This window comes from Halyomorpha halys, unplaced genomic scaffold (genome assembly GCF_000696795.3).
Source record: "Halyomorpha halys isolate HHAL.00 unplaced genomic scaffold, Hhal_1.1 Scaffold1225.1, whole genome shotgun sequence".
NCBI classification, from domain to species: Eukaryota; Metazoa; Arthropoda; class Insecta; order Hemiptera; family Pentatomidae; genus Halyomorpha; species Halyomorpha halys.
Genome location: NW_027115738.1, coordinates 357157 through 383863, shown reverse-complemented (window position 1 = coordinate 383863; position 26707 = coordinate 357157). Strand labels below are relative to the sequence as shown.

The following is a 26707-nucleotide window of genomic DNA, read 5'->3' as shown; positions in this document are numbered from 1 at the left end:
CTTTAATATTTCTTCTCTTATCTATCTGTTACTATTACCCTTTTCATTTACTATTTACAACCTTTTTATTTTTTTTATTATATCTTACTTTTTTACATTTTATACCACTGTTATTTTACACTTATCTTTTTTTCCTTTTTGTAACTATAGTGTTTGTATCTTTTTTAGCCTTGACGAAGCCCTGCAACGTGGGGCGAAACGTTGGCTCAATGAAATAGTATAATTATCTACTATTTGAGTTTTTTCGACCGCACCCGGACCATATTCCATTCATATATTTGTTTTATATTTCTCTTTTATTCATTTGTGTATTTTTAATTAGTACTCTTTTTCATTATAAGTCTAACATTTTTTTTTTCAATTTTCAGTTTTCTTTCCATACGTCTTATTTTTATCTTGAGTTATTTAATGTGTTAATTTTCCTTATTCTCGTACACTGTTACGTATTTTTTGTTGTTTTTATCATTTTAGTCCTGATGAAGACCTACAATTAGGGCAAACGTTGGTTCATAATAAATAGTTTCTTTTTTTAGTTTGTGTGTAATTTTTGACAGCACCCGTATCTTGGACCATCTTACCACCATTTTTAATAATTACACACAGTCAATCAAGGATCCTCTAATCTGTTAAATTAGTTACCTATAGGTCTATGGTTCTAACTAATACCAGTTAGATCACACATCAATAAACTACTACGGCCAGAACGGGTAGACTATACACTACTACGGCCAGAACAGGTAGACTATACACTACTACGGCCAGAACGGGTAGACTATACACTACGATCCTCTAACCTATTAGATGAGGTACCTATAGATCTATAGTTCTAACTAATACCAGTTGGATCACACATCAATAAACTACTACGGCCAGAACAGGTAGACTATACACTACTACGATCCTCTAACCTATTAGATGAGGTACCTATAGGTCTATAGTTCTAACCAATACCAGTTAGATCACACATCTAGGGTAGGTTGTACACCTCATATCAAACGGCTACTAGTTTCAATTGTATATTTCGTAGTCCCATAAGAACGAGATAAAAGGGACTAATCCCAGTGTTAGCGAACAGTTGAACTCCATGATAGAGACAGAACTGAGACGGCCGCAATCTTGCTAAATAACTGCGAGATTATTTATTTATTATTTGTCTCAGTTACGAAGGCAATGCCTGAAGCCGCCTCCGTGAATCGATTCCTTATGCTCGTCCATGAGGGCTCCCTCAAGTTCCGCATACCTGCCTTCTCTACTCTTCAGCTTTGGTTCACTCTGAGCTTTTATAATGGCCCTCAGTAGTAGCGGGCTCCTCGTATTTCGGTCATTATGTTATATAATTGCCTTATTTACACATAATGAAATATCTAACTGTACCGTAATTTTTACCCAATTTCTTCTTGATCCTAATGGATCTATATTTACTGTGACACATTGGCTCATTTCTTTTATTCGATGATCAAGAAAGAGGCAACACTCCTTGTGGTATAAAATCGTAAAGATAAATATTTCGTATATCGAATGAGCGTAGGCCGGGAAAATATTGCTTAAAGTTATTTTATCTCCTTTCCGTTGGTTGATATCTTTATGTGAAGATCGTGTATCACACAACTATATATAACTTAGCATTCTACTTTAGAAATTTGGCTGTGTTATGCAGGAACCTACAAACCCACAATAAGATAAAAATTGTACTAAATACAACATTTGACAAAAAGAGCAAAGATTTGCAGAAACTATTCAAGCTTTACTTAAAGTAAAATGCAAATCATACTGACCATCACCCAATCAACATTTCATTTTAAATTTATTTAGTTCAACCGTTTATTATTTAGTATCCAACCCACTTGATAGTTTTTTACCAAGTTACGTCAACTCAAATGAAAACTGAACATAATTAATCGAACTTATTGATAAGTTATTTTAGATTTTATTTTATTTGAAAATTTTAATTAACATTTATCTGGAATTGATGTTTTGTTGGTTGGTAGGTTTTTGCGTAAGACTGCCTAATTAATCCTCGTTTTAGAACTTGTTGATCCCTGTGAGAAATCTTGCATTAGATCTGTTTCCTTCTCTTCTTTAATTTTTAGTTTTATGTCAGCTAAGAATTTTTCGTGGAAACTCGCGAGACCAAATATTTTTTTAAATAATGAATATTGGAAATCTGTTGAGCCGTTTGCTCAAAAAAGTCATAGAAACAGAGAGACTAAACCTATTTTTTACATATTTTCAGCTCAAATAATTCTAAACATTTTCTTGGATTATCACTGTAAACTTTAAACAATATGTCTTCAGATCAAAATATTGTTACACAGATGAACAGGGTTTTGAGCTCGACTTGTTACTAAACATTTACAGTATCTATTTGAATAATTTGAGCCATCAATAAAAAAAACGGTTGAGCCACATACGTATGCCATGGCAACCATGGAGCTATTGCTTTTGGATAAAATTTGACCCGTACCTAATTCGTGCGCTGAGCTCAATTTACGGTGCTTTGGAACGTACTCGGGTGTTGTGTCGTTGTCTAATGTCAGAAATACTATGAATGATATAATAGAGCTAGAGCATTTATTTAATACTAAATTGTTGTAGAATCAATGTCAGAAATACTATGAAAGATATAATAAAGCTATAGCATTTATTTAATACTAAATTGTTACAGAATCAATGATGGAAATATTATGAATGATATTATAGAGTTAGATCATTGATTTGATACTAAATTGTTGTAGAATCAATGTCAAAAATACTATGAATGATATAATAAAGCTAGAGCATTTATTGGTGCTAAATTGTTACAAAATCAACGTTGGAAATACTATGAATGATATAATAAATCTAGAGCATTTATTTGATACTAAATTATTATAGAATCAATGTCAGAAATACTATAAATGATATTATAGAGCTTGATCATTGATTTGATACTAAATTGTTGTAGAATCAATGTCAGAAATACTATAAATGATATTATAGAGCTTGATCATTGATTTGATACTAAATTGTTGTAGAATCAATGTCAGAAATACTATAAATGATATTTATTTATTAGCCATTTTTATTCTGCGAACTTGAGTAGATTGGGAGTAGGACCGAGTGTATCGGATGCTCTGAATGATGACCAGAAGAACGTGGAAATGGTCTTAGTTTTCTTAAAAAGGAATGGCCTTTTGAATAAGATTTAAACCAGAAAATCTGTTATACATAATAAAAAAATACCAATAGAAGTAATTATTTAAATTGTTTTTTCGAAATTATTTAAAGTGAAATAGAATTATAGAAATAAAATATAAAGCACGAAACATGGGCGTTGATGACCTCAGGGTTTTACGCCCTTAAGCCCCAGACAACAACAACAACTATAAATGATATTATAGAGCTTGATCATTGATTTGATACTAAATTGTTATAGAATCAATGTCAGAAATACTATAAATGATATTATAGAGCTTGATCATTGATTTGATACTAAATTGTTATAGAATCAATGTCAGAAATACTATAAATGATATTATAGAGCTTGATCATTGAATTGATGCTAAATTGTTACAGAATCAATGTTGGAAAAACTATGAATGATTTTATAGAGTTAGTTGTATTGTCAACTACAGGGCCTAAATAGATGTAGGTTCTGTTACATCTAAAAAAAAAAAATTAATTTCTATGGTGTAAAAAACTGATTAAACCGTCTGAACGAAGTGTATAATTGAATGCTCATGTATAACGTTAAAGTCGTGTTTTATTCATGGCCTTTTCGGTTTCCATTACTTTCTAACGCCTCATGTGTTGCATATTGTTTTTTTCTAAAATCTTGGGCTTTCCAACGGTTTATAATAAGTCTATGTCACAACTCATGTTTTTGGAAATGTGTTTTCAACCTGCTAAACTATTTCTGATTTATTTCATTATCAAATCCTTTCATAATTTATATTTATCCATTTTTATTACACCTATAAACATGATATAGTTAATTACTTCAGACAAAAAGAATTACAGATTTTTATTTTAGAAGAAAGAAATGTACTTATACTTTGTATTGTAATATTTAAATTCAGGAATAGCGGTCAGTGAGGATTATTTGCCAAGCAACGTGTCAACAATCCTTATCAGCGTCCAGTCGCAATTGCGTAGTTCGCCTGATTCTGTTACCCTGCCTGAGTGTATTATGTGGTGTTTAAACATTTAATTTTACTTATGGGTAGTGATACTACGGCCATGGCCTCCGACAAGTCCCAATAAAGCATTCAATTTTATAAAGTTTTGACAATTTATTACATTGATTTGAGTCAGTCTTGACGTGGGCCCGCCAACTTTTGACCACTTTTAACAACTGCGTCTACAACTTCATAACAATAGCGCTGCTAGTTTCAAAAGATATCACCCATAACCTATAGGGGTAGCATTTAATTTTATGTATTTATTAATTTTGTAAATTCCTCTATTCTTTGCATTTCAGTTTATTAATTTCATATTATCTTCAAAGACACTTCTTTATTTTATTTCAAAATGTTTTGTTTTGATTTTACGTTTATGTTTTTATTGTTGACTTTGACACAAATGAATGTTCATGTCCCATCCAGTGTTTTTCTTTTCCTTCAAAAAGACTTCATCGATTTGATATGGCTTTAATTTAGTTCAACAACCGTGAAGAAAAAAAGGCAGTTATCTGACCCCAATTTTTATTACTTTAATGAAAACTAGGTATAATTACTAGTCAATATAGATGAGTCTGCCAAGTATAGGTAGGGGGAATAAAAAATGGCGGCTGTTTCAAAACCTTAAAAAAACATTAATTTTTCATTCGGAGCTCTATATCATAAAAACTACCAACAACACTAGAAAGTCTAAGATAACATTATTTAAAGAAGAGTAATTTTGCTGAAATATGAGACCTAAAAGAGTTGTTTACGTTCAATAGTTCCCGAGAAAATAGCTTTTTAAAAAGCAATATTTTATAAAAATGTACTGAAAGATTAGTAAGTAGTGTATTTATTTTGAGAAATCTATATCTCAGGAACTATGTGACGTATAGATGTTTATTAGCACTCAAATTAAAGCTAGTTGAATGGACTATAAAGAAGTTTATGACCTTAACATTCATAGGAATAGTAGTTTTCACAATATTTGCAAAAATAAATAGATTTGTAGTTGTTTGGACAATAAGTTTGATTTATCAAAAACTTCATTTCAGAAACCATTGGACGTAAAGATGTCTGCCAGCGCTCAAATTAAAGCTAGTTAAATTGACTAGAAAATAGTTACTTATGTTTATCTTTGTAGGAGTAGTAGTTTTTATGATATTTGACAAAATAAACTCACAAAATGTTAATTTCTAGTTGTTCGTATAAAATGTTGGATTTTTGAAAAAATATATCTCTATATATATATTTATAGACGTATGTCTGCCAACAATCAAAATAGAGGAAATTTAACTTACTATAAAGTAGTTTATGACACTTATCTTCGTTAGGGTAGTAGCGTTTATGATATTCATGAACATATGAATATAAATTTGGCAAATGAAAATTTGTCCGAACATCTATAAATCAATTTATTTTAGCAAAGTTCATGTTAACTATTACTCTTTCGAAGATAAACATCATAAACTACTTTATAGCTGATTATACAAGCTTTAATTTGAGTGCTAATAGACATCTGTACATCAAATGGTTTTTGAGATATAAAGTTTTCAAAATAAATTCGCTAACTACTGATCTTTCTGTACGTCCCATACATTTTTATGAAATGTTGCTTTTTAAAAAGCTATATCTTGAAAACTATTGAACGTAAATAATTCTATTAGGGCTCACATTTTATCAAATTTACTCTTCTTTAAATGACATTCCCTTAGGTTTTTTTTGTGTTGTTCCTACTTTTTAAGATATAGAGCCCCGAATGAAAAATTAGTTTTTTTTTATCGCTTTGAAACAGCCGCCATTTTTTATTCCCCCTACCTATACTTGGCAGACTCATTAATTTTGACTAGTAATTATACATTGTTTTCATTAAAGTAATAAAAAATTAGAGTGAAATAACTGCATTTTTTCTCCTCTTGGGCTCTTTTACTAATAATTTGTTTCATTGTAACTTAAATTTTTGTTAATGGTATCCTTTGACCAATGACCAGCTAAGTAGATAATTATAGAATAAGAGGATAAGCAACCAGGAGCTAACTGATGGTATTGTGATGAGGGAAATGTTTCCATTTTGGAAGGTGCTTATAATAGAGCGGACGAGCGCTGAGTTCTGTCCCAGTGGTTCCCGGTAATTGGCAGCTTATCCAGAAAGCGTGGCCTCTCTTCACAAAGTAAACCTCTCTATTTTTTCCCTCAGCTCCGACACTTTTCTATTCTCATTTCTCCGGCTGCTTGTGGGCCATCACTATTTTTCCTGAGGAACTTGTATCATATATTCCTGAGGCTGTCGTGAACTATACATAGTATATGAACGAATCGGGGATCAGTGATATCGCTGATGGATGGCGAAATATACACTGCCTGTGAAGGAATCAATGGGCCACGAAGACAGATTGCACCAGTCTGTTATTACAATTGCTGGTTCCTGTTCTCATCAGATAGTGCCTTCGTAATCGAGGAAAGCCTAATGAAATTAATTATAGAAATGATGGACCGGATTGACAAACGTTTGAAATGGACAAATATAAGGATGTGACGCGGTAAACTTATTCTCCAGGATAGGGAGGTTGCTTAGGACATTTCACTTGGACAATGACTGTCAACTTTAGACCAATTCACGGCGGCCCTCGATGGCTGCTAAAGAGAACAGTGAACCCTGCGAGGACGTGGAGGGCCCTCACTTAACATCCAATATATGCATAGTTATACATACCATACATTATGCAAAAGCTGTCTAAAAAAAAAATGAACATACTAGGTGACGAACAAGTTCTGTTACTTGCATTACTTCTGAAGTATTTCCTATTTGTTTTCATTGTTGTGAAGTCAGGATGTAGGTATTCAGGATTCCAAGGTCCGGCAGAACTGAATGCCATTGGACACAATTCAGTTATTATAATCAATGGTTTAATAATAATAATATTAATAATAATCAGTTTAACCTAAATAAATTGATCATAGTAATAATAATAGCTTTATTGGCATGAGTATTGACAAAAGTAGCTCCCGTAGGGAGAGGAGGAATTTATAGTAATTGGCTATAGCAGGGTAGAAGAAAGAAAAACATAGATAACAAAACAGAATCCTCATAACTATACACCGAAAGGGAAAAAACAAAACTAAATATTCTTTATAACTTTATTCCACCTGGATTTCTCCCTCGCAACCAGCCAGGAGTTTTCGCCTGAACACTGTGTTACTTCATCCCTCCACCTGCGATGTGGTCGCCCCTTTTTCCTGTTGTCCTCTCTCGGGGTCCACTCCGTGCAAGTCTCCGTCCATCTTCCATTCTGGCCAAGTGCCCAGCCCAACTCCATTTCAATTGGTGGGCCTCAGCCCTTAGACTTTTAATTTTTATTTTTTGAAGAATATCTTCATTTTTTATTCGTTCTAGTTTCTTAATAAACATTTAACTCCTTAGAAGCTGCATTTTCATGGTATTCAGCCTCAGACCAAGTTTTTTTGTTAGCACCCAGGTTTGAGCCCCATATAGAACAAATAGATTTTACCATTATCCAGAATTGACTTGATAATCACACTTCTCTTAATTATACTGACGTTATCGCTGTTTTACTTGGAATAAGATTTCTTCTCATTAACTCATATTGTATAAGGATATGGGTTTCCCTTCAATGAATAATGAAGTATATAAACTTTTTTAGATTTTTCTTACTTAAAAAATTTTACTTATTTTTTTAAATAAATGTCTTTGACACTTATAGTTATAACCTTGTATACACCACCTTCCGTGAATCAAAGTATAACCTATATATCTATTTATAAAACATAATGATTCATGTACTTATGTTTTTATCGTTTAATAAATTATAATTACGGCGTTTTTTTATTTCGGTTGGCTCTACAGACCTCATAGATCTTAGGCCGCCCGGATCAGTCTTTTCCACGCCTGCTTGTCTTGGTCCACTGCTTTCCAGTTCGTTAAAAAAAAATCAATCAAATGATAAAAAAACATAAAAAAAAAAAAATGATAAATAAAATAAAAAATAGGAGCCGTAAACAGCTATAACAAGATGACAGCTTATTCTTAAAGGTTTTCCTGCTGAGAGCATCCATTGTCTCTTATCTAGCAGTGCCCGAGTACCATGTAACTCGTCACTTTGTTGGCACGTTGTAATTACTTGTAGGTGGGAAACAGCCAGAACAGATATCTTCAAAGAGTATTTTAATTTACCGAGAGTATTCCAAGTAGTTATTATCACATTTATTTCTTTTGTTCAATTAGAAGGAAAGAATAAGAAATACAAAGTGTTACTGAAAATTATAAGGTATAATAGCTGTCCAGTAAAATACGATTAAAAACATACTATAAACTATGTAATTAAGACACTTTCTATTTTATATAAAATTCCAGTCTATCACTCCATCCCCCCTTCCTGCAAGGTGGCAGGGCAGGAAAGGTTCCAAAAACCCTATTAACATCACCTCATAGCTCCATCTTCTGATGCACCCTCTCCCCCTCCTCCACACTTCTTTTCGACTTCTGACTGTTTTTCTTATTATTTCACCGTTATATATCGTCCTTATTAATTAATGTTTTTTATTTTTATCTTATATGCGATACAACACGAGGAGGCCCCTCACCTCCGGACTTAAAATAGCTCCTTTCTAGAATGGATAGCTCATATATAACATTAAACATAACAGATAACCTTAAAATACCAAAGGTAGTAAAAGGTAAAACCCAACACGAATTAATTTCTTTTTCACAGTAATGCACTTATTAATTCACTTTTTATTTCTGTTTTAGAGGGATCGGAAAAAATATATATATAAAAAAAGTGTTTAGCATCGTGTAATATTTTACTCTCTCAGCTAATTAAAAACTGCACAATTAGAAAAACTTCTAACTAGTTGGCGAGTTGAAAACTTAAAGTCTGGATAGTTAGAATAGAAAAGAAAACATACTTATGTTTATTACACTATATTAAAAAGATAATACAATATGAACTACAGAATACTTGTAATTTATATTTATACGATTTGAGCAAAGATTAGTAAAATTAAATGAACAGTTGTGTAATTTGTAAAATAGAGATTGGTTCAGCGTTCGACATTAAGCTTTACAACGGCTATATTAACGCAGGTATTGGATATAATACGGAGGAATTATGAACGATTATATGAACAATGGTGACCAGAGTAAAAAAAAATGAGAAAAATCCTCCATATTATCCAAGATGAAGATGAATTTTGGAAAATGCTATTTGAAGCTTTCAGGCGACGCTAAAACTTACTATGACCTTTTTCCTAAAAACATTTTGTTGACCTACGTTACTGTAAATCCTCATTAATTTTTTTTTATTTTTAGAGAATAAAAAATCATTAAATAGAATCAATAGTATTTTTTCTTCTTATTGAGATAAAGACAAATCGATTGACTTATATAACTGAAAAAAAGGTACTTTGAGCTACGCGCCAGAAATACTTAATTTCGTTAGTAAATTTTTTTCACCGAAGAAATGAGGTGAGTATAATACCACAATCTTCCCGAGAAAATCCTCAACATTTAGAAAATAAATCCGTCCAAATCGGAAGAACGGTATGGCAGTGCATAAAGTACAAAAAATTAAATATTATTGGTTTTTATATATTAGGTATAATCTGCTACTCAAGGCCAATGAGCATTAGAGCATTATTGTTGTTAGTATCAGACATAGAAAAAACATAAAAAAGTTAATAAAATAAATAAGTTGAGTAATAAAATAAAATAAATAATAATAATAAAATAAAAAGATGAATACAAAATGTAATGAAATTTAAGGTAGAAAAATAATTAAGTGTTAAGACAATATATAAGTAAATCAGTTAAAAAAACAAAACAAAATAAATTGCCAGGAACACAATCATACCTAAAAATACTTAATTCAAAAAGCAGTGCCGCCCGACTGCATGGGGTTGCAACACACAGCATACTAAGACTAGTTGGAAAATTGCTTATTACTCTTATAATATATAGTAAATATTCAAATAAATATTAGTTATAATAATAAATTTAATTGAAATAATTAAGTAAGAATTATGGAATAACTTCAGATGGTTAAATTCATTTAATTTTTTCTCAATACATTGAATAAGTTTAATTACATCGAAGGCAATTTGTAGTTAACTATCTATAGTTATAATTAACTATGTATTTATAGTTAAATAGTAAAGTCGGATGCTAAAAGATATTACAATAGATCGCTGGAGTAGACCGCTGGAGGGGACTGGAGGGGTGAGCCGGCACCTCAGTGCTACATTGGACCTTCCTGGAGGCACATCTCTCAACAAAGTTATCGCTCTCTGCCTTGTCCCTATGGAGTGTCGGACCACAGCTTACTGTCCCTTCTTCTTCTTGTGTTAGTCCTTCGGGAGTGCTCTCTGTCTCTCTATCTCAGTGTTCGTACGTACTCTACGTATCTATCCTCTTCTACCGTCAGTGAACCCCTCATTGCTCCTTCGGCCGCCTCAAGATGATGTCGTTGTACAGGACCCTCAAGGGAGGGACGACCAAGAGGAGCCGGGACAGAAGGTAAGGTTCATCTCTTTGTATGATCCTTTATGCTAGCAAGACATCCATTAAGCAGTATTTTAAGTTAATTTTTTTTCCATGCTGAACTCCTGGAGCTCACATTGGCGGAGGATCGTTTATTAGGAACGGGCTATGATCAATAAACAAACTTGTTAACAAACCGTTCTGGATCTTTAATTTAACTTTATCCAGTGTTTGGTAAATTCATCCGGACCTAGAACTGTTGATCGGTTGTTAATATGATCTTCGCAGCGATTATTATCTACTGGTCTGGGTATTGCTCAGTGTTGTCACTGATATATTAACGATATGTTTTAAATCAATTCTACATCTTATACTATATTAACTTTTTTTCTTCCTTGTCAAAATCTCACAATAAAAACAAAATATTGTTCAATATATATATTGTATTTGATCGTACGGGGATTCTAAATAGTGGGATATAGGACATCTCTGAAGAGTCCAAATATAGTATTATATATGATTTGAATATTATTGCGTATTAATTACGAACTTTTTACAAAGAAGGATGAAAATTTAATATATGTTTTTTATTAAATATATAATGTCGATTAATATTTAATGTATAATCGATAATAGTATCGATAAGGAACCTATAGAGGAAGCGGACTACAGCTTGGCTCGATCCATTGGCACTTCCACTTTCACCGTTAGCCTCCACTGACCCTAATTGTAGCCACATCTTCACTTTCCTCATCTTTACTACACATTACATGCACACCTGTATATACATGAATGTATAGCTCCTATTACATATTACATGCACATCTATATATAAAGTTATTATCTTACTGTTATTTTTATTAAAGAATGATACGAATGGTAGAATAAAAATGTACGATATAAATGATCAAAACGGAAACTCATATTGAAAATTTAATTTAAACATTTATCTATGAAATCGTTTCGTATTTTTATTTTATTGTAATGGAGTCAGTTAATTTATTAAAAAGTAATAAATTGAAAATTGGTAAGTAAGAAGTCAAGAAAATATATCTCTTACGGGGTCGATATCTTAAACTTACTTACGTCTACCTTGAAATCGTTTAGTATATCTGTATAGTTTACAAGGTCGATACCTTGTAGATCTACATTTGTATATTTTAATATATTTTACCAGGTTCATACCTAACTACTTACTGATATCTACCTACGTGTATATACTTTAATATGCTGTACGAGGTTTATACCTTATACAAATCTACATCTAAATAGTTGATCTTAAATAATAAACCTTAAAACTTTAATTACTATACCTCCTTAAGGTTTACTATGTCGACACCTTATACAGATCTTCATCTAAATAGTTTAATATAAATTACTAGGTTGATATCTTATAAATCAGGTTAATACCTTATATATACCAACATTTATGTATTTTAAGCTATTTTACCTTGTTGATAACTTATACATGTATAAGTTTATCAGGTTGATACCTTCTACATATATACATCTAAATATTTTAATCTATTCTGTTAAAAAAAGATTTTTAGTTTAAAAAAAAATTGGACAGTTAAACTTAAAACTTTAATTATTATACCCTCTTAAGCTTGCTACTACATATTACTGTACTTGAAGTTTAACATGAAAATTATGATTTCTTTATTGTATTATTTAGAACTGCTTTTAAACGTTTGCAAAAGAAAATAATTGGGGATAAAATTTTTCTTAATGTAGTAAGTAATAAAATCGCACTTTTTAAGATTAGAAATAATTTTTTTGTCTAAAGTGTGAGAATCCAAACTTTTCTTGAATCTTAAAAAAAAATGTAAGGTACATCTAAAATGAGGATAATGTTTTTAAAGTTTCAGAAGATATATGGATTAAAAACAAAGATTGGATTAAAAGACAAATTCATAAGATTTAAACAAAAAATATTATATCCCCAAATTTCATAGTTTCTATGAGTTTGTTCCAGTTCTTACAAACTGCGTTCTAAACCATAGACCTCTGGCACATATAACATATGAATGATGTTCTAACAAAAGGGATAATACTTCTGATATATGCTTCGTAGATATGTTCATTTTATGAGTATAAATATTCTATATAACTCAGCACGTACTGAACACTACCTTGCTACGTGTACTAATGGATATGAAATTAAAAAAAATAAACTTGTCATCAATAAACAGTATCTAATGAAGAAGTATTCTTCTTGTGTTTGTCCAAATCGTATCAGGTCCAATCTACGCTGTTTACACGTCGACTGTGTCTCAGTATCCAAATGTCCTCCAGGACTGTGCAATGCTAGTTCTTATACTGGAGTTAGTATTGGCACTCAATGGAGGTCCGTTTAAACATAAGATATTTATTGGAAGATTATTGATTGACCGTGTGTGAAGATGAAAGGAATATGGTCCGGGTGCGGTCAAGAAAAACTCAAATAGTAGAAATATACTAATTTAAGGAGCCAACGTTTCGCCCCACGTTGCAGGGCTTCTTCAGGGCTAAAAAAGATACAAACACATAGTTACAAAAGGAAAACAAAAACCTAAGTGTAAAATAACAGGGGTATAAAATGTAAAAAAGTAAGATATAATAAGAAAAATTAAAGCTAGTAGATAGTAAATGTAAAGGGTAATAGTAACAAATAGATAACAAAAGAAATATTAAAGAACATACAAATAAAGAGATGTAAAAGAAAAAAGAATACAAATCAAATGATGAAACAGAATGCCTACCTATTTTGACGGCAGTCAAAACTAAAATGACCGTTGGTGATGGGAGGAGTGGGGACAGCAGTAGTGCCACAACAACGAAAATAATTTGTAAAGTAAACATGATAGAACAGTATTTAAATTCGGTGAACAATAAATGGAAATATACATTAAATATATACATTAAAACAGATAGAGAAACAAAGGAAAAGTAAATTATAAAATAATGGGATACAATGTGTGTAAGTAATTAAGAAACAAAATATACCAAATGAGCGGGATTACAGAAAAGTGTAATGTGGAGGAGTGTGTTTGGCTCCTTAAATTAGTATATTTCTACTATTTGAGTTTTTCTTGACCGCACCCGGACCATATTCCTTTCATAAGATATTTATTTATTATTAAACAAAACAAAATTAACTTAAAATTAAAATCAACTGGATAGGTAACCATAAATGAAATAACTTCTATCTAGGCTTGAACAACTGATGTTCATTACAGAACTCATACAAATTTAAAAAAAAAATAAAGTGTTGCTAATAAAAGTATTTTTTAAAACAAATAACTGTATGTAAGAAGATTATAGGTACAAAAATTATCACCTATAAATTGATTGTAGTTTTTATTTTATGTATTAGTTTTTATGTCTATCTAGATTAATCTTGTAGCTTTAATATTTCATATGTAAAAATAAAAACTGCTTTGTTTCTCATTGCATATCTGTGACTTAGGTTAACAATAACCAATCCTTTTGTACCAAACCAAAGTCCTTTTGTAGAGGTGTCTAGCTTTTTTCAGTAGTATCACTGTCATACATAATCCAATAACCTAGGTTCAAATCCGGCTGGGCAGAAAATTCTTTCTGTACCTCTGTAACCGTGAGTCAACCCTTTGGGGTCTGGAGCCCTCCTAGCCTCACAAATTGGGTATAAATCTAACGGTCGAGCGTGGTTCTGACCAAAGCACCTCCTTGCAAAAACGTTGGTCGAGTAACAGTACTTCCTTACAAAGTACTGAACCTATGACCCTTCATCGGTTGTAGCGGCAAAGGTTTTAATTTAATCATTGCTTGTTAATGGTCAAACGTTTACATTATAATAAACAAACACTGTTCTCAAAAGCCTATAACTTTTATTTTAAAAAACAAACAATTTATTAATACCAGATTTAGAAAACATGTTTTTGTTTTTTTAATTTTTCATAGGACCTGAGATTCGGAGCTTAGATGTTGTTGCTTTTGTCTAAAAACTTAAATTGAAATTTTCATATTTACACCGATTTAGAGTTATTATAATTATAATTCACCTTCACTGCCTAAAATGCTGTTGATATTTATATCTGATAACAAAATATCTCTCTAACATATAAGGAACAGGCCAACCAAAGGAACCAACAGATCTTTGGGCCAATACCAAAGTGAAAATTGTTTTTGAATTATGGTTGTACGTTTAAGAAAGCTGCTAATTTTAATTGACGTCAAATTTTTAATTATTTACATCTCATATTAAGTTATGTATCTTCGTTATTGCAAAGAGGACAGGAAATACTCCATTTTAGCTTTATACAGCAACCATATTTTTCTGGATATAATGTTATGTAAAATTTTGTTTGATCCGTTTGTATTAACATCTTGTTCGGATATCTCTTGTGGTATTCTGTTTCCTTAGATGCTCTTGTTGAGATAACTCTCCATAGTATCTAATTCAATTAAAGCGAAAGTGGTAAAGACTACTTTAGTGAGAATTGTTTAATGTAAATTAGTTAATTACCACCCGGTTCTCTAACCAAGTCCTAAGGTACTCCTGGTCATAAGGAATTCCTTTCCTGGATCTAATGGATTTCTTGTGGCTCAATATATAGAAATATCCACTGGGTACTTGTTTGTAAACATTCTCTGTTTTCTACATTCCTCAGTAGTGGTAAGCACATGGAATGCCAAGGAATTCTCCATAGTTCATTGCTTGTAAGGTTTTTGAAAATTGGTTTACTTGTTCAGAAAATTTTATATCTTTAGTTATAAGAAAAAAGTATTGATATCAGTTCTTAATAATTGTGTTATTAAATGGAGGCTCTCATAGAGATCTGTATAGTAGTTATGGCGGTAGTTCGACTGTTACGATAATACTCCCAGCGGATAATGAGCCATGGGGATCCACCCGGAGGACTAAGCTCAACTTTTAGTCTTCGAATGTTTCATGATCATGATAGAGAGTGAAGAGAAACCGTCTGACAGCTGAGTCACAGTCACCTTGTAAACACTGTTGGACAGATTTGGACGGCGAATACCTCAGCATTAGACACTGCTTATTGAAGACTGGTTTATTTTTGTGAATGGCATTAGCGCACATTGCAAGGTAGTGTTCAGATATATAGAATTATTGTATACATAAAACGAACACATCTACGAATAACATGACAGAAGTATTATCTCTTCTGTAAAAGCTGGAAAAAATCAACAGAAACTAAGAGATGTGGTGATATATTGTTTTGTTTAAATCTTATGAATATTTATTTTAATCTTTAAATCTTCTGAAGCTTATAAAAACATTTTCTTGAATGTAGATCATTATAGTTTCAGAGAGCAATTCGACTTTTTACGTTAACATGATAAAGTCTATTGGTGATCTATCTTAACGGTCATTGATGTAAAAAAAAATATCTGATCACGTTATAAGTTATCCTTTGTTTTATTTAAGTAGCATACTTTTATTATCCTGTAGCTAAAAATTTAATTTTAAACATTTTTTTTTTTTTTACCATCATGGCAGTATTTCTGTAGTTGTGCTGAATTTAAATGAAGGGTTTATTAATTTTTTTGGATTTAAATAATTTGAGTACTCATACTTTACAGAAAATGGTGTGTTTTAATCTTAGCAAAAGTGATTCTCTTCTAGATGTTTTCATTACATCATTGTACCATTTAGCACTGTTTTGAAATATTTGAAAAAAAAAAAATAATTGGGATTAAAATTTTTAAGTGAAAAAAATAGAATTATTTTATCTTTTTTCAAATGTTTCAAAACAGTGCTAAATGTTACAATGAAGAAATTATAATATTCCTGCAAGATTCTTCAAGTAAACTGGCACGCTTAAGGGGATATAATAAATGATTTTATATATGTATTTAAAGTTTATTTATGTATGAATAAGAAAGGAAAATTGTAATACTCAGTTAGGCACTGTGCCACTGCCTACAAGACTGTGACAGATAATTATTTATTCTGTTATTGTAGCCATGAGTCAATCCTGTGGGTTCGGGATTCCACCCAGCCACACATAAATTGGGTACGCTTAATTGAGGAAAAATCTGGCAAAAGAGTGTGGTTCTGACTAAAAATCACCTCCTTGCACGAATGTTAGTCTACTAATATCTATATAAAATGAAAAAAATAATTTTATTCTGGGTCAGATGTCCTCTAAGAATAAATACGTTGCTATCAAATTATCAAATTAAGTATCTGGCAGATATTTAAAAGTTTTTACATGTTGAAATAACATAAAAACCCTTAGGTTAAATTATAATTTATAATAGCAATTAATAATGGTTGTACACATAGCTCATACTGATGCTGAGATTTGGTTATGTAGTATATGAAGAAATAGGTGTTGTTTAAAGGAAAGAATGGATGAGGATTGACGAATGGGGGTAGGAAGAGAACTTCAGAAGGTGTTTGTACGAATGACGAAGGATTTGCTAAAGAAGGCGTTTCTATAGGAAGGCATATATAAATCGATTTGGTGTTTAATGAATGGATGGATGATCGTTGAGTGAGGAGATCAAGGATATAGATCTGTATTTAATATATATGTTCTCTCAATTTATTATGACATTCAAATCTTATTTTCATTCTGTATTAGAAACTAATAAAATCCTCATGGATTATTTGTTATCTATAAAAATTTTAAAAATTATTCCCATGAAAAGTTGGTATGTATTTTGGAGCAGATTCTCCATTTCCTTTTGCAGTTTGCGTTAACAGACGATATTATTTCTTTGAATTAATTTTTTCTCGTTAAAAGGAACTGATATTTACTGCAAAGGAGCACTTCTAAGATCGAACAGGTCCCAAGCGGATAACATAAGAGTAATTATGGCGCTTGTGGATAATTTGATTGGTCACGTAATAAGGAACATTAGTGTTGGTTAGTGAACACCAGAGCTACAACAGCCATTTTCATCTTCACTGTTCCGAGGTTGCTCGGCTTGAATTTTGGATAGCCTTCCAGATTACAAGATCCAGGCTGACTGCTAACAATAGTCTGTACTGATGCAAACTGTCTTGCACCTTTAGTCTTGAGATGTTTCGGTGTTCTTTTGAGGAAGGTATGAAGCTGGAACTTTATCGAACTGTCATATGTATACTGTATTTCGACTTTTCTATAACTGCCACATATATACTTAATATCAACGCATCCTTTCCTCTAAACCCGATTGTCCAAAGATTTCGGATAGTATTTTGATCATCATAACATCGAAACCTGTCCCCCGCCTGACAAATATAATGACAGAGTGACTTTAAAGATTAATGCACTCACAAGAAACTTCAGAAGCATTTGAATGTCATTCTCAAGTGGCAGTACTGATCTACAGCCTCCCGTGCCCTTGAGAAATATTTAACCGGTTTATTTTTTTTTTCCTCCAAGACTGGATTCCAGCAGCCAGGAATGCGGCACAGCCTTTTTGTTATTTATTAGTTCAACATTATTTATATTTGTATTCTTTAACTATGTAAATTTCTGTATACACAGATATAAGTAGTATGAAAAGGATATACAGATATCACATTAATTTAGAAAATCTGAAATAAAGCGATGTATATAAAGATATCATCAAACGAAGTGGAGGTTAACACTATTAAAATTCTGTTTCATTTGCATTTTCAAACAATAACTATTTAAAATGAATAGCTTCTCATATTTCAAATAAATAAATCATCATAGCGTTTAAAAGTTTTATTATTAACTTCTATTTTTACTAAAAGTACTGTTTTTCTTAGTTCATTACAGCAACTTTTTTTTTTTTATGAATCCCTCCCTTTCTGTTCATTTCCGACATACGGAGGAGGGGGTTATCTAGAGGTGAGCAACCTATTCTAACCATGGTGAGGGATCAAGGTTTCCATAAAATGAAAAAATTCCACCCTCCAGGCTGGATTCAAAACGGAGCTGCTCGCAGTTCTCGAGTTACTGAGACCTGCGCCTCAACCACCTGAGCTACGGACGGCCCAGGTTAATTACATCAACTGCTGCAAACGCCTTCCACTCTCCTTTCTACTCCCTCTCACCTCTTCTGTGAACATCTCCCGCTCTCCTTATACCTCTATGATATAATTATGCTTGAGAATGATTTTATTCTTCAAATCTTGTGCAAATATTTAGACTATCGGACTCTGGATCATTTAAACTTTTTTGTTACTTTTAAAGTATCTACTCCATGACCACTCATTTACGGGACACCCTGTATACCTACAAAAAAAATTTATTTTTTATTTCCAAACAATTTTTACCGGATTTCCCATATATCTTAAAATTTCTATACTTGTCAACTTTATAGATATGAAGTATTTTTTTCATAATTTATAGGTTAAATATATCTTTCATAAATCAGTTGTAGGTTACCCGCTTGGGATTTCAATGGGGGATAGAACCCTAAACATAATCATAGTTAAATGAGATTGTATTTGTAATCAAAAAACTATTTTTGAAAACATTTTTACCTGAATTATTACGAAATTTCCATAGAAATTCTTTTTATATTCAGATATTGAGGTGAAAATATACTAATATTCCCTATTGTTAAATGTATCCATTTCTTTTTCGAAATTTTGTAAAAGAAGTGAATATATTTAACAATAAAGAACAATAGTATTACAAGCTGGGGAAACATCTCGAAACGTCGTAGAAGGAAATACAGAAAAATGATAATATTCTAAATGGAGGCTATTTTTACTTCGTCTTCTTCATATAAAAAGAACAAACAACTTCCTAGGACATAAAATCAGGAATTAAAACTTCTTTTGTGGATCAAGTATAAAACATTTTTATTTTCCCAACTGTTATGGGTTCAACTTTTAATTTACCTGTTGAGAATGTTGACACTAGACAAATGTAATTTTTTTAACCCCTATTTTTTAACTTCAAAGGTATTTGGATTAAAATTTTAGTAACTCGTCGAGTGAAATATATTTGAAAAAGTTTCCTTATTGCAGATCATTACAGTTCAAGAGCACAATACGACTTTTTACGTTAAGATAATAATATCTATTGACCTTATACGATTTAGTGACAAATTTTGATATTCATTGATGTAAAAATAATAATAATAATAATATCTGATCAAGTTATAAGTGATCCTTTGTTTTATTTAACTTTGAAACTTATATTATCATAAACTTAACAATTTAATTTTTAACATTTTTTTTACAACCATGGCTGTATTATATGTAATTGGGCTTAATTTAAATGAAGGTTTTTTTTTTTTTTAATTTTTTTTACGATTCGAAACATTTGAGTACTCACACTTTAGAGAAAAATGTGTGTTTAATCTTAGAAGAAGCGATTCTATTACCAATGTTTTTAATACTTTATTGTACCATTTATTGCTTTTTTTTTTTTTTTAAACATTTCCAAAAATGTTGGAAGTAGGTTTTCAACCCTCAAATTTCCCAACTTTTTGTGTTTTTCAATTATTAGGGAGGGAGTGCAACACCCTACTCTCTCCCAGTGACGTCACTAAGTATACCTGTGATAGATATAATGTCAATACCTGCTGTGCTGGACAAAGGTTGTTCATGACATGATCCAACACATTGATCTTTGGTTAGAATTTAAATATCAAAACAAGAATATAACTATGTATAAATTGGACATCCTCTAAGCACTGGCAGCTTTCCAACATTCCAACGGTGGAAGGGATTTTCCATCTGAGGGACTAAAACAAAATAAAAAGAATCGCAATGGACATCCTACGCGGAGCCGCTGCCTTTGCATATGCGATCAGTCGATGCCACTCTAAAAACAGACCAACGACCTTCGCATTCCCCAAGTATATCTCCCTCTTATCTTCTTTTTTGCAGAGAACATTAAACCGCTAGTGTTGTTCCTTCGTCTTCTGTGAGTTCCCTTTTTCTCCTTTTTACTTTTCAAGGATTTATCACCTGTATAGAAAGTCATTGTTCTATGGCTCGGTCCTCGGTCCTGCTATACATCTACCCCTCAAGAACTCTCCAACGGCCTCACCATATCACATCATTACTAAGGAAGTGCGGGCGGTGGCGAGTTGGGATGCTCGGCACGGATCTCTCTGACGGGAAGTCTCCGGGGGCAAAGCCCTCTTCGTCTCCTTCATAAGTCCTCCCAGTTGCTCATGCCTCAATATCTTTTATGATCTTTTATTGTTACATACGTCATCAGGTATTTAGGAATGCTTGTTCTCAATTAATGAGAATAAACATTCCGAAAAGTATAAAGGAGATAGTCAGGGGAGCGGAATAAAATGAACATAATTTACTTTAAAAAATACGGTCTATCATTTATATATATAATTGCTATTAGGAGATTATAGTAATGTTCAGTCGACTGTTCGCTTCATAAAGCTTGAGAAAGATAGACCTGACAATAATCGATTACCTAAAATATGTTTTATAAAAATGAAAGGACTCCATAACAATGTACAGCATAAATTAAAACATGATTGAATAACCCAGTTGGATAAATAGCTGTCAGTAATAGGTGAACATCAAATAAAATCTGAACTTGGCCCTAGATTGTGCAAATTTGTAATGCTTGTTGTATTTTTTTTTATTTAATAATTTATTTATTGTTATTTGCAACTGTATAACATATATACAACAAGTAAATTTGCTGTAGGATACATAGTGACATGATACAAACATGTGCAGAATCTACCCATTGATAGAACTCCAATAACATTTCTAGAGGAGAAGATCTCGAGGTCATCTTCTTTTCAGACTCCTCGGAGGATTTATTGTATTAAAAAATTTAAACATTATTTACAATACAAGGAACTTCAACACTTGACTTCAAAACAAAGCTTAACTCAATCTACAATAATATATTTACAGTTAATTTCGAAACTAATCTATATTTAACAACATATACTCCTTTTCAATTTATAAAAACACTGGTTTAACTTTGACTCTTTAGTAAATACATCACCAAAATCACATTCATTGACCAAATATACATGACTAAACCACTTAACAAATGCACTATATGCAATTTAAAAATGCCCGAAGATCTTTTTCATATACGAGCCACTCGATTCACAAATACTACGTACATCATCAACACTATATCTCCCAATATAACAGAACTCACCCCAGCAAATAATTAACATCCAATAATGTTTCTACCCTAAGAAATATTCCTTTTTATTTAAATAGTATACTCCACTTTAGAGCATTCATAATGAACAAATAAGGTTGTATGCTCCCACGTATAGTATAGCACTCTTATATAAATATTATTATTATTGTCTTTTTTTTTTTTCAAGCAAGATAATATGTTTTTAAATTATAACAAAATAGAAAAAATATATACAATATAAAAGAATATTTTTATTTATGTATTTTCGAACTGTTTTATTTTTATAACTCTACTAAAGCATATTTGTATTTTCTTTCTTTTTATTTCAATGTTGATAACTTAAGTTTACTTATTTTATTAATTTTTTAAATAGTTTACTAGTATGTCAAGTTGACTATATCCAAAGACAAATAAATATTTAAAAACGTCAGACCTGTTACTTTATGCCAAAGGCTAATAAAATAAAAAACGCATTTTTAAAGCAACAGCAAAATTTAAAAAAATATTGTTCATAATTTTGTTAATCTCTGGTGTCTTTTTTTTTTTTTTTTTTTTCTTTTTGCGAGAATCTACAAAACATAAAAAAAAAAAAAACTTCAACCAAAACGTTATATGAGACGTATGTAGGGTGGTGAGTGAAATTTATGTGATGTAGTGATTTTTTAAAAAATATTTCTGAAAATTCTGAAAATTAGAAGGCACATGTTGACATTGGTAATCAACTCCATAAAGAGGAAGAAATGCTTAATTTAGCCATGGTGCCCAAATACATTGAGTTGCCAAAATACACAGCATACCAATCAATACATGATCGGACATAATATGCAATACATATATTTACATGAAACAAATAAAATTTTTTTCTCCTACCTTTATCTTTTATAATCAATACTGTCTACACACTAAATAAAAATATTTTAATTTTTTTTTTCTATTTAACAATTTCATTCCATTTAACAATTTTATTTCATTTAATTGAGAAATTTATTCTCACTAATTCACTCTCTCAGACCCTCTCTAGCGATCCCAACCCACGTTCGATTGGTTAAACAAATTCAACGAATTTATCATTTAATATCTAATCAAACAAAAATCAAAACTAAAGACATAATAGTCACAGTAGTAGATCAGTTTACTGAATAAATAAATGCATTAAAAAAAAACAACTAATATATAACTTTAAAAAAACAAAACAAAAGTTAGTTAAAATAAATACTTGAATGAATAAATAATAATAATAAATTAGCAAATTTTCTTAACTTCTCCCTAACATTCTTAGTAAAAATGTTATTATCATTGGACTGGCAATGAAACCTTCTCATCACGAACTTGCTACATTTTCTTCGCCATGCGTGGAAATGATGCGTACGTTTTAGAATAAATTCTATAGTTTTGTCCCAAATTGAATTTAATTTGAATCTAAAGTCGGGTGATGGAGAATCTGGATAATGATGAATTTGTACTTACTCAGTCCTTATGTAAAGAGGCTGTCCACTCCTAATTACAACGCCCTCTACTACAATATAACTGTAAAATTATACTTTAAAAAACTTTCGATTGAATTTTATTTTGGGTTATTGTTTCGAATATGGCTGCCTCTATCCCTCCATGGCAAGTTATTCACTTGATATGTGAACATTCTTGGTGACAGATCTCTAAACTGCGGTCATTACACTAAGAGAATAATATGGTACAATATTACAAATATATATTAGCAATAACAATAATTCTATTTAAATTAAGAAGTCAGTATTGTAAACCGTAATAAATATATTGTAACATTAACATACTTTTTGTAAGTTCGAATATATCTATATTAGATTTTAATAAACTTGAATTGCCGATCGTAGTATGCAGTATTGTTATTACTTCTTTCAATGTACGGAGATAATTTCCGTAGTTCAGGAGTTTTTGAATTTTCTAAGAAAATAAATTCAATATTTATTGTTTAAATCGTCCTATTTTTTTTCATTCTAGTATACCCATGAACATGAGTAGTTAACCGAAAAAAATCGAAAACTTATCACTTCAATGAAGAATGGGAACTCGATTACGATTTCTGTTACCCTGATTTGAAAGTTTTTGCAAGTAGTCTAAGCTTCTGTTCTGCTGCATGAATTGCTTCTTATTAATTATCAACAAAGGCCTGCTTAATAACCTCCAAAGGTTTCTAACCACGCACTCGTAGGTGACGCACTCGCGATCTAAGACCGATCGCTTTCTCTCCAACTGAGATGGCGTGAACTCAGTCAACCTCGACCCCAACCTAATATTAATTAACAACTTTCATCTGATAGTCTTCCTCCGGTGGTTTCTTGGCATCCGATTATGTATTAATTTATAAATCGTATAGCACGTTCAATATCCTATAACAGATATAACTTGAGATATACAAGAGGTTGTGATTACGAAGCTACTTGATACAAGATTAGATATCCCATATGTTTGATATCTGTTTTGGCTCACGTCAATACCTATATCGATCACCTAAAGCACGAAAACAAATATTTAGAGTGTTGGCTTACACGACTTTCTTTAATGTAATATTGTTTATTAATATTTGACCGATAGAGATTATATTATTTTATATTTATTTATGTTTTTAGTTTGTGTTATTTCATAATTTAATTATCCTTCCTACAAGGATAGAATTAATCAAAAACTTTTTTATTTATTTAATACCAATGAGTCTTACATGGTTGATATATTAATTATATTTTTTCTTCAACAATTGATTATGGGAAGGGGATAAAAAAGACACCCCTAACTATAAACAATGTTATAAATAAAAAAAAATTAAGATGAAATAAATTGATAATAATAATTATGCTTAATAAGAGAAAAATGTCAAGTTAATAACAAAATTAACGACATTCGCTGACCTAACAAAACAAGTATTTGTTCTCTTATGGGTGAAAAAAAAGTTGATTTGAAAAAAGGACGAAGAGAAAAAAATAAAATAAATAAATAAAATATAAGTAAAGTCAATAACACAACTGATAAATATAGAATTTATAGCAAAATACCCTGCAGCCGCCTGGGCTTTAGTCTTCGAATCAAAAACTTAAGAAATCAAATTTGAACTGTTTTATATGGAAAAAATGAGGTAGAGCTCTTAGTTAATACTGGTTTCCTTTAAATGATTTATTTAATTTTTTTTTTTAATGTTTGAATTTCATTACCTTTCATGAAGAAAAGAGGAAGGATTATAGCTCTGCAGTGGATACAAGGCCATGTTGGTATAAATGGTAATGAACAAGCTGACAAGTTGGCTAAGGTCGGTTGTGCAGAGAACCAACCTGTTCAACCACTTTCCTACAGAACAGTGAAATCAATGATAAGTTCTTTTATTAAGGACAGGACAAGTGCTAGACACAAAGTTCAAGCGGAAGGAAAGAAGTGGGAGAGCCTACTGCATAAGGATAAACGAATCCCCGGCAATCTTAGCAGAGCTGAGAGAGTGCCTTGTTTTTGCCTAGTTTCAGGACATGATCTGCTCCAAAAACACCATTCGAGCAGAATGTGAATTGACATCGTAGATTCTCCGAAATGCCCTCTATGCAAGGTGGGAGACCATCTTTTAACGTGCATTGGTCTAGAAGATCCTCGGCAGGATGCGGACCAACTAAGAGGAAGAGTAAAATTGCATTGGGATGCGAGAGGGAAAATGACGTAGTAGCCCACTTCCTGTGGCATAGGAAAAAAAAGTGCCAATACACATCTGCATTTCTGCAAACTAGGTTCTTGTAACTCGTTTGAGCCGGTATGGCGGCACAGTCTTCGGAAAACACGTTTTTCACACAGATCGATTCCCAAAAATTATTTTTTTTGTGCATTGGATAGATCCAGTGAAAACTTCTAAAATTTGTTCGGAATACATATACTCTTCTGGCCTAGGTGACAAAGAGAGTATTGAAATGGTTATAAAGTACCTGTGCTAATAATGATCCAATATACTATATCTCTTCTGATACTATATCAAATATACCATACGACAGCTATATCGGTGAGTTTTTTAAGAGTAATTTTCATACCTTATAAATTAATATGTACATATTTAAGTTTATCATAAAATCTATACTTTTGAGTTACGCGCAAATAAAATTTTCTTTTTTATAAGTTGGTTTTTCTGCTTTTCCTCGAAGTTTTGTGTTATAAATGAAAAGTAAAAGGGCTTTAAGTAGAAGACTTGACTAGAAGTATTGAGCGACCAAAATTTACAACCCCTCCCCCCCAAAAAACCCACCAAATTGGCCTACCCGTTAAAGAAAAAAAAGGCGTAAATGGTTATTATTTACTAAATAACATTCTTTTACATTCCATGAAACTTTGGCAATATTCAAAATTATCAAAAAATAAAACGTTTTAAGGTTTCATGGCATTGGTGAGAAGTTTACGATTTCTGTTTCTTGTTTCTCTTGTTTAAAGTAATTAATTAAGGTTAATTAAATTTTTCAGGCCATTAATAGCCAAGGGAGTTAAGGCCTCACCGTTAGCAAAATTGTAACTTCAGCTGCCCCGGATTAGGCCTACGTTATTTTTTGTTATGACTCACTTTCTGGTCATTTCTGACATACTGGGAGTTATCTAGAGGTAACCCACCTATTATAACTAGAGTGGAAGAGTCAATTTTCATTTTCTGGGACCACCACGAAATAAAAGACAACTCCACAGACCGGATTTGAACCTGCGTGTAAAGCTAAGGTTACTTGACTCCCTCGGCCACAAACGGCCTAATGGCCTCGGTGGGTCTTTTATTTCGTGGTAGTGCCACGGAATAAAAACATGACCCCTCATCATGGTTAGAGTAGATTGGAAACGTTTTGATAATCCTCCGTAAGTCAAAATAACAAAAAGTTTAAATAAATTAATAACCTTTAGGGGGAAAAGAAATACTAAAGAAACCACGAGAAAATAAAAATTGAATAGTTTAAGTTTGAACGTTTTCGTTTTTATTAAATAACGTGGAGTGATTGTTCTTTACTTGATAACGTATGACCAATCAGCAGCATCATCCTTTGTAACAA

The 26707-nt window shown here is 31.5% G+C and overlaps 1 protein-coding gene across 1 annotated transcript in view; it reads left to right on the top strand.

The window, feature by feature from the left end:
* The first annotated feature begins 10403 nt into the window (after positions 1-10403).
* exp (expansion) overlaps positions 10404-26707 on the top strand; it is a 273694-nt gene continuing 257390 nt past the window's right edge. The window contains exon 1 of the mRNA XM_014433575.3: positions 10404-10671. Coding sequence (XP_014289061.1) covers positions 10613-10671 — 59 coding nt within the window. The 5' untranslated portion in view covers positions 10404-10612. The remainder of the gene's footprint in view (positions 10672-26707) is intronic.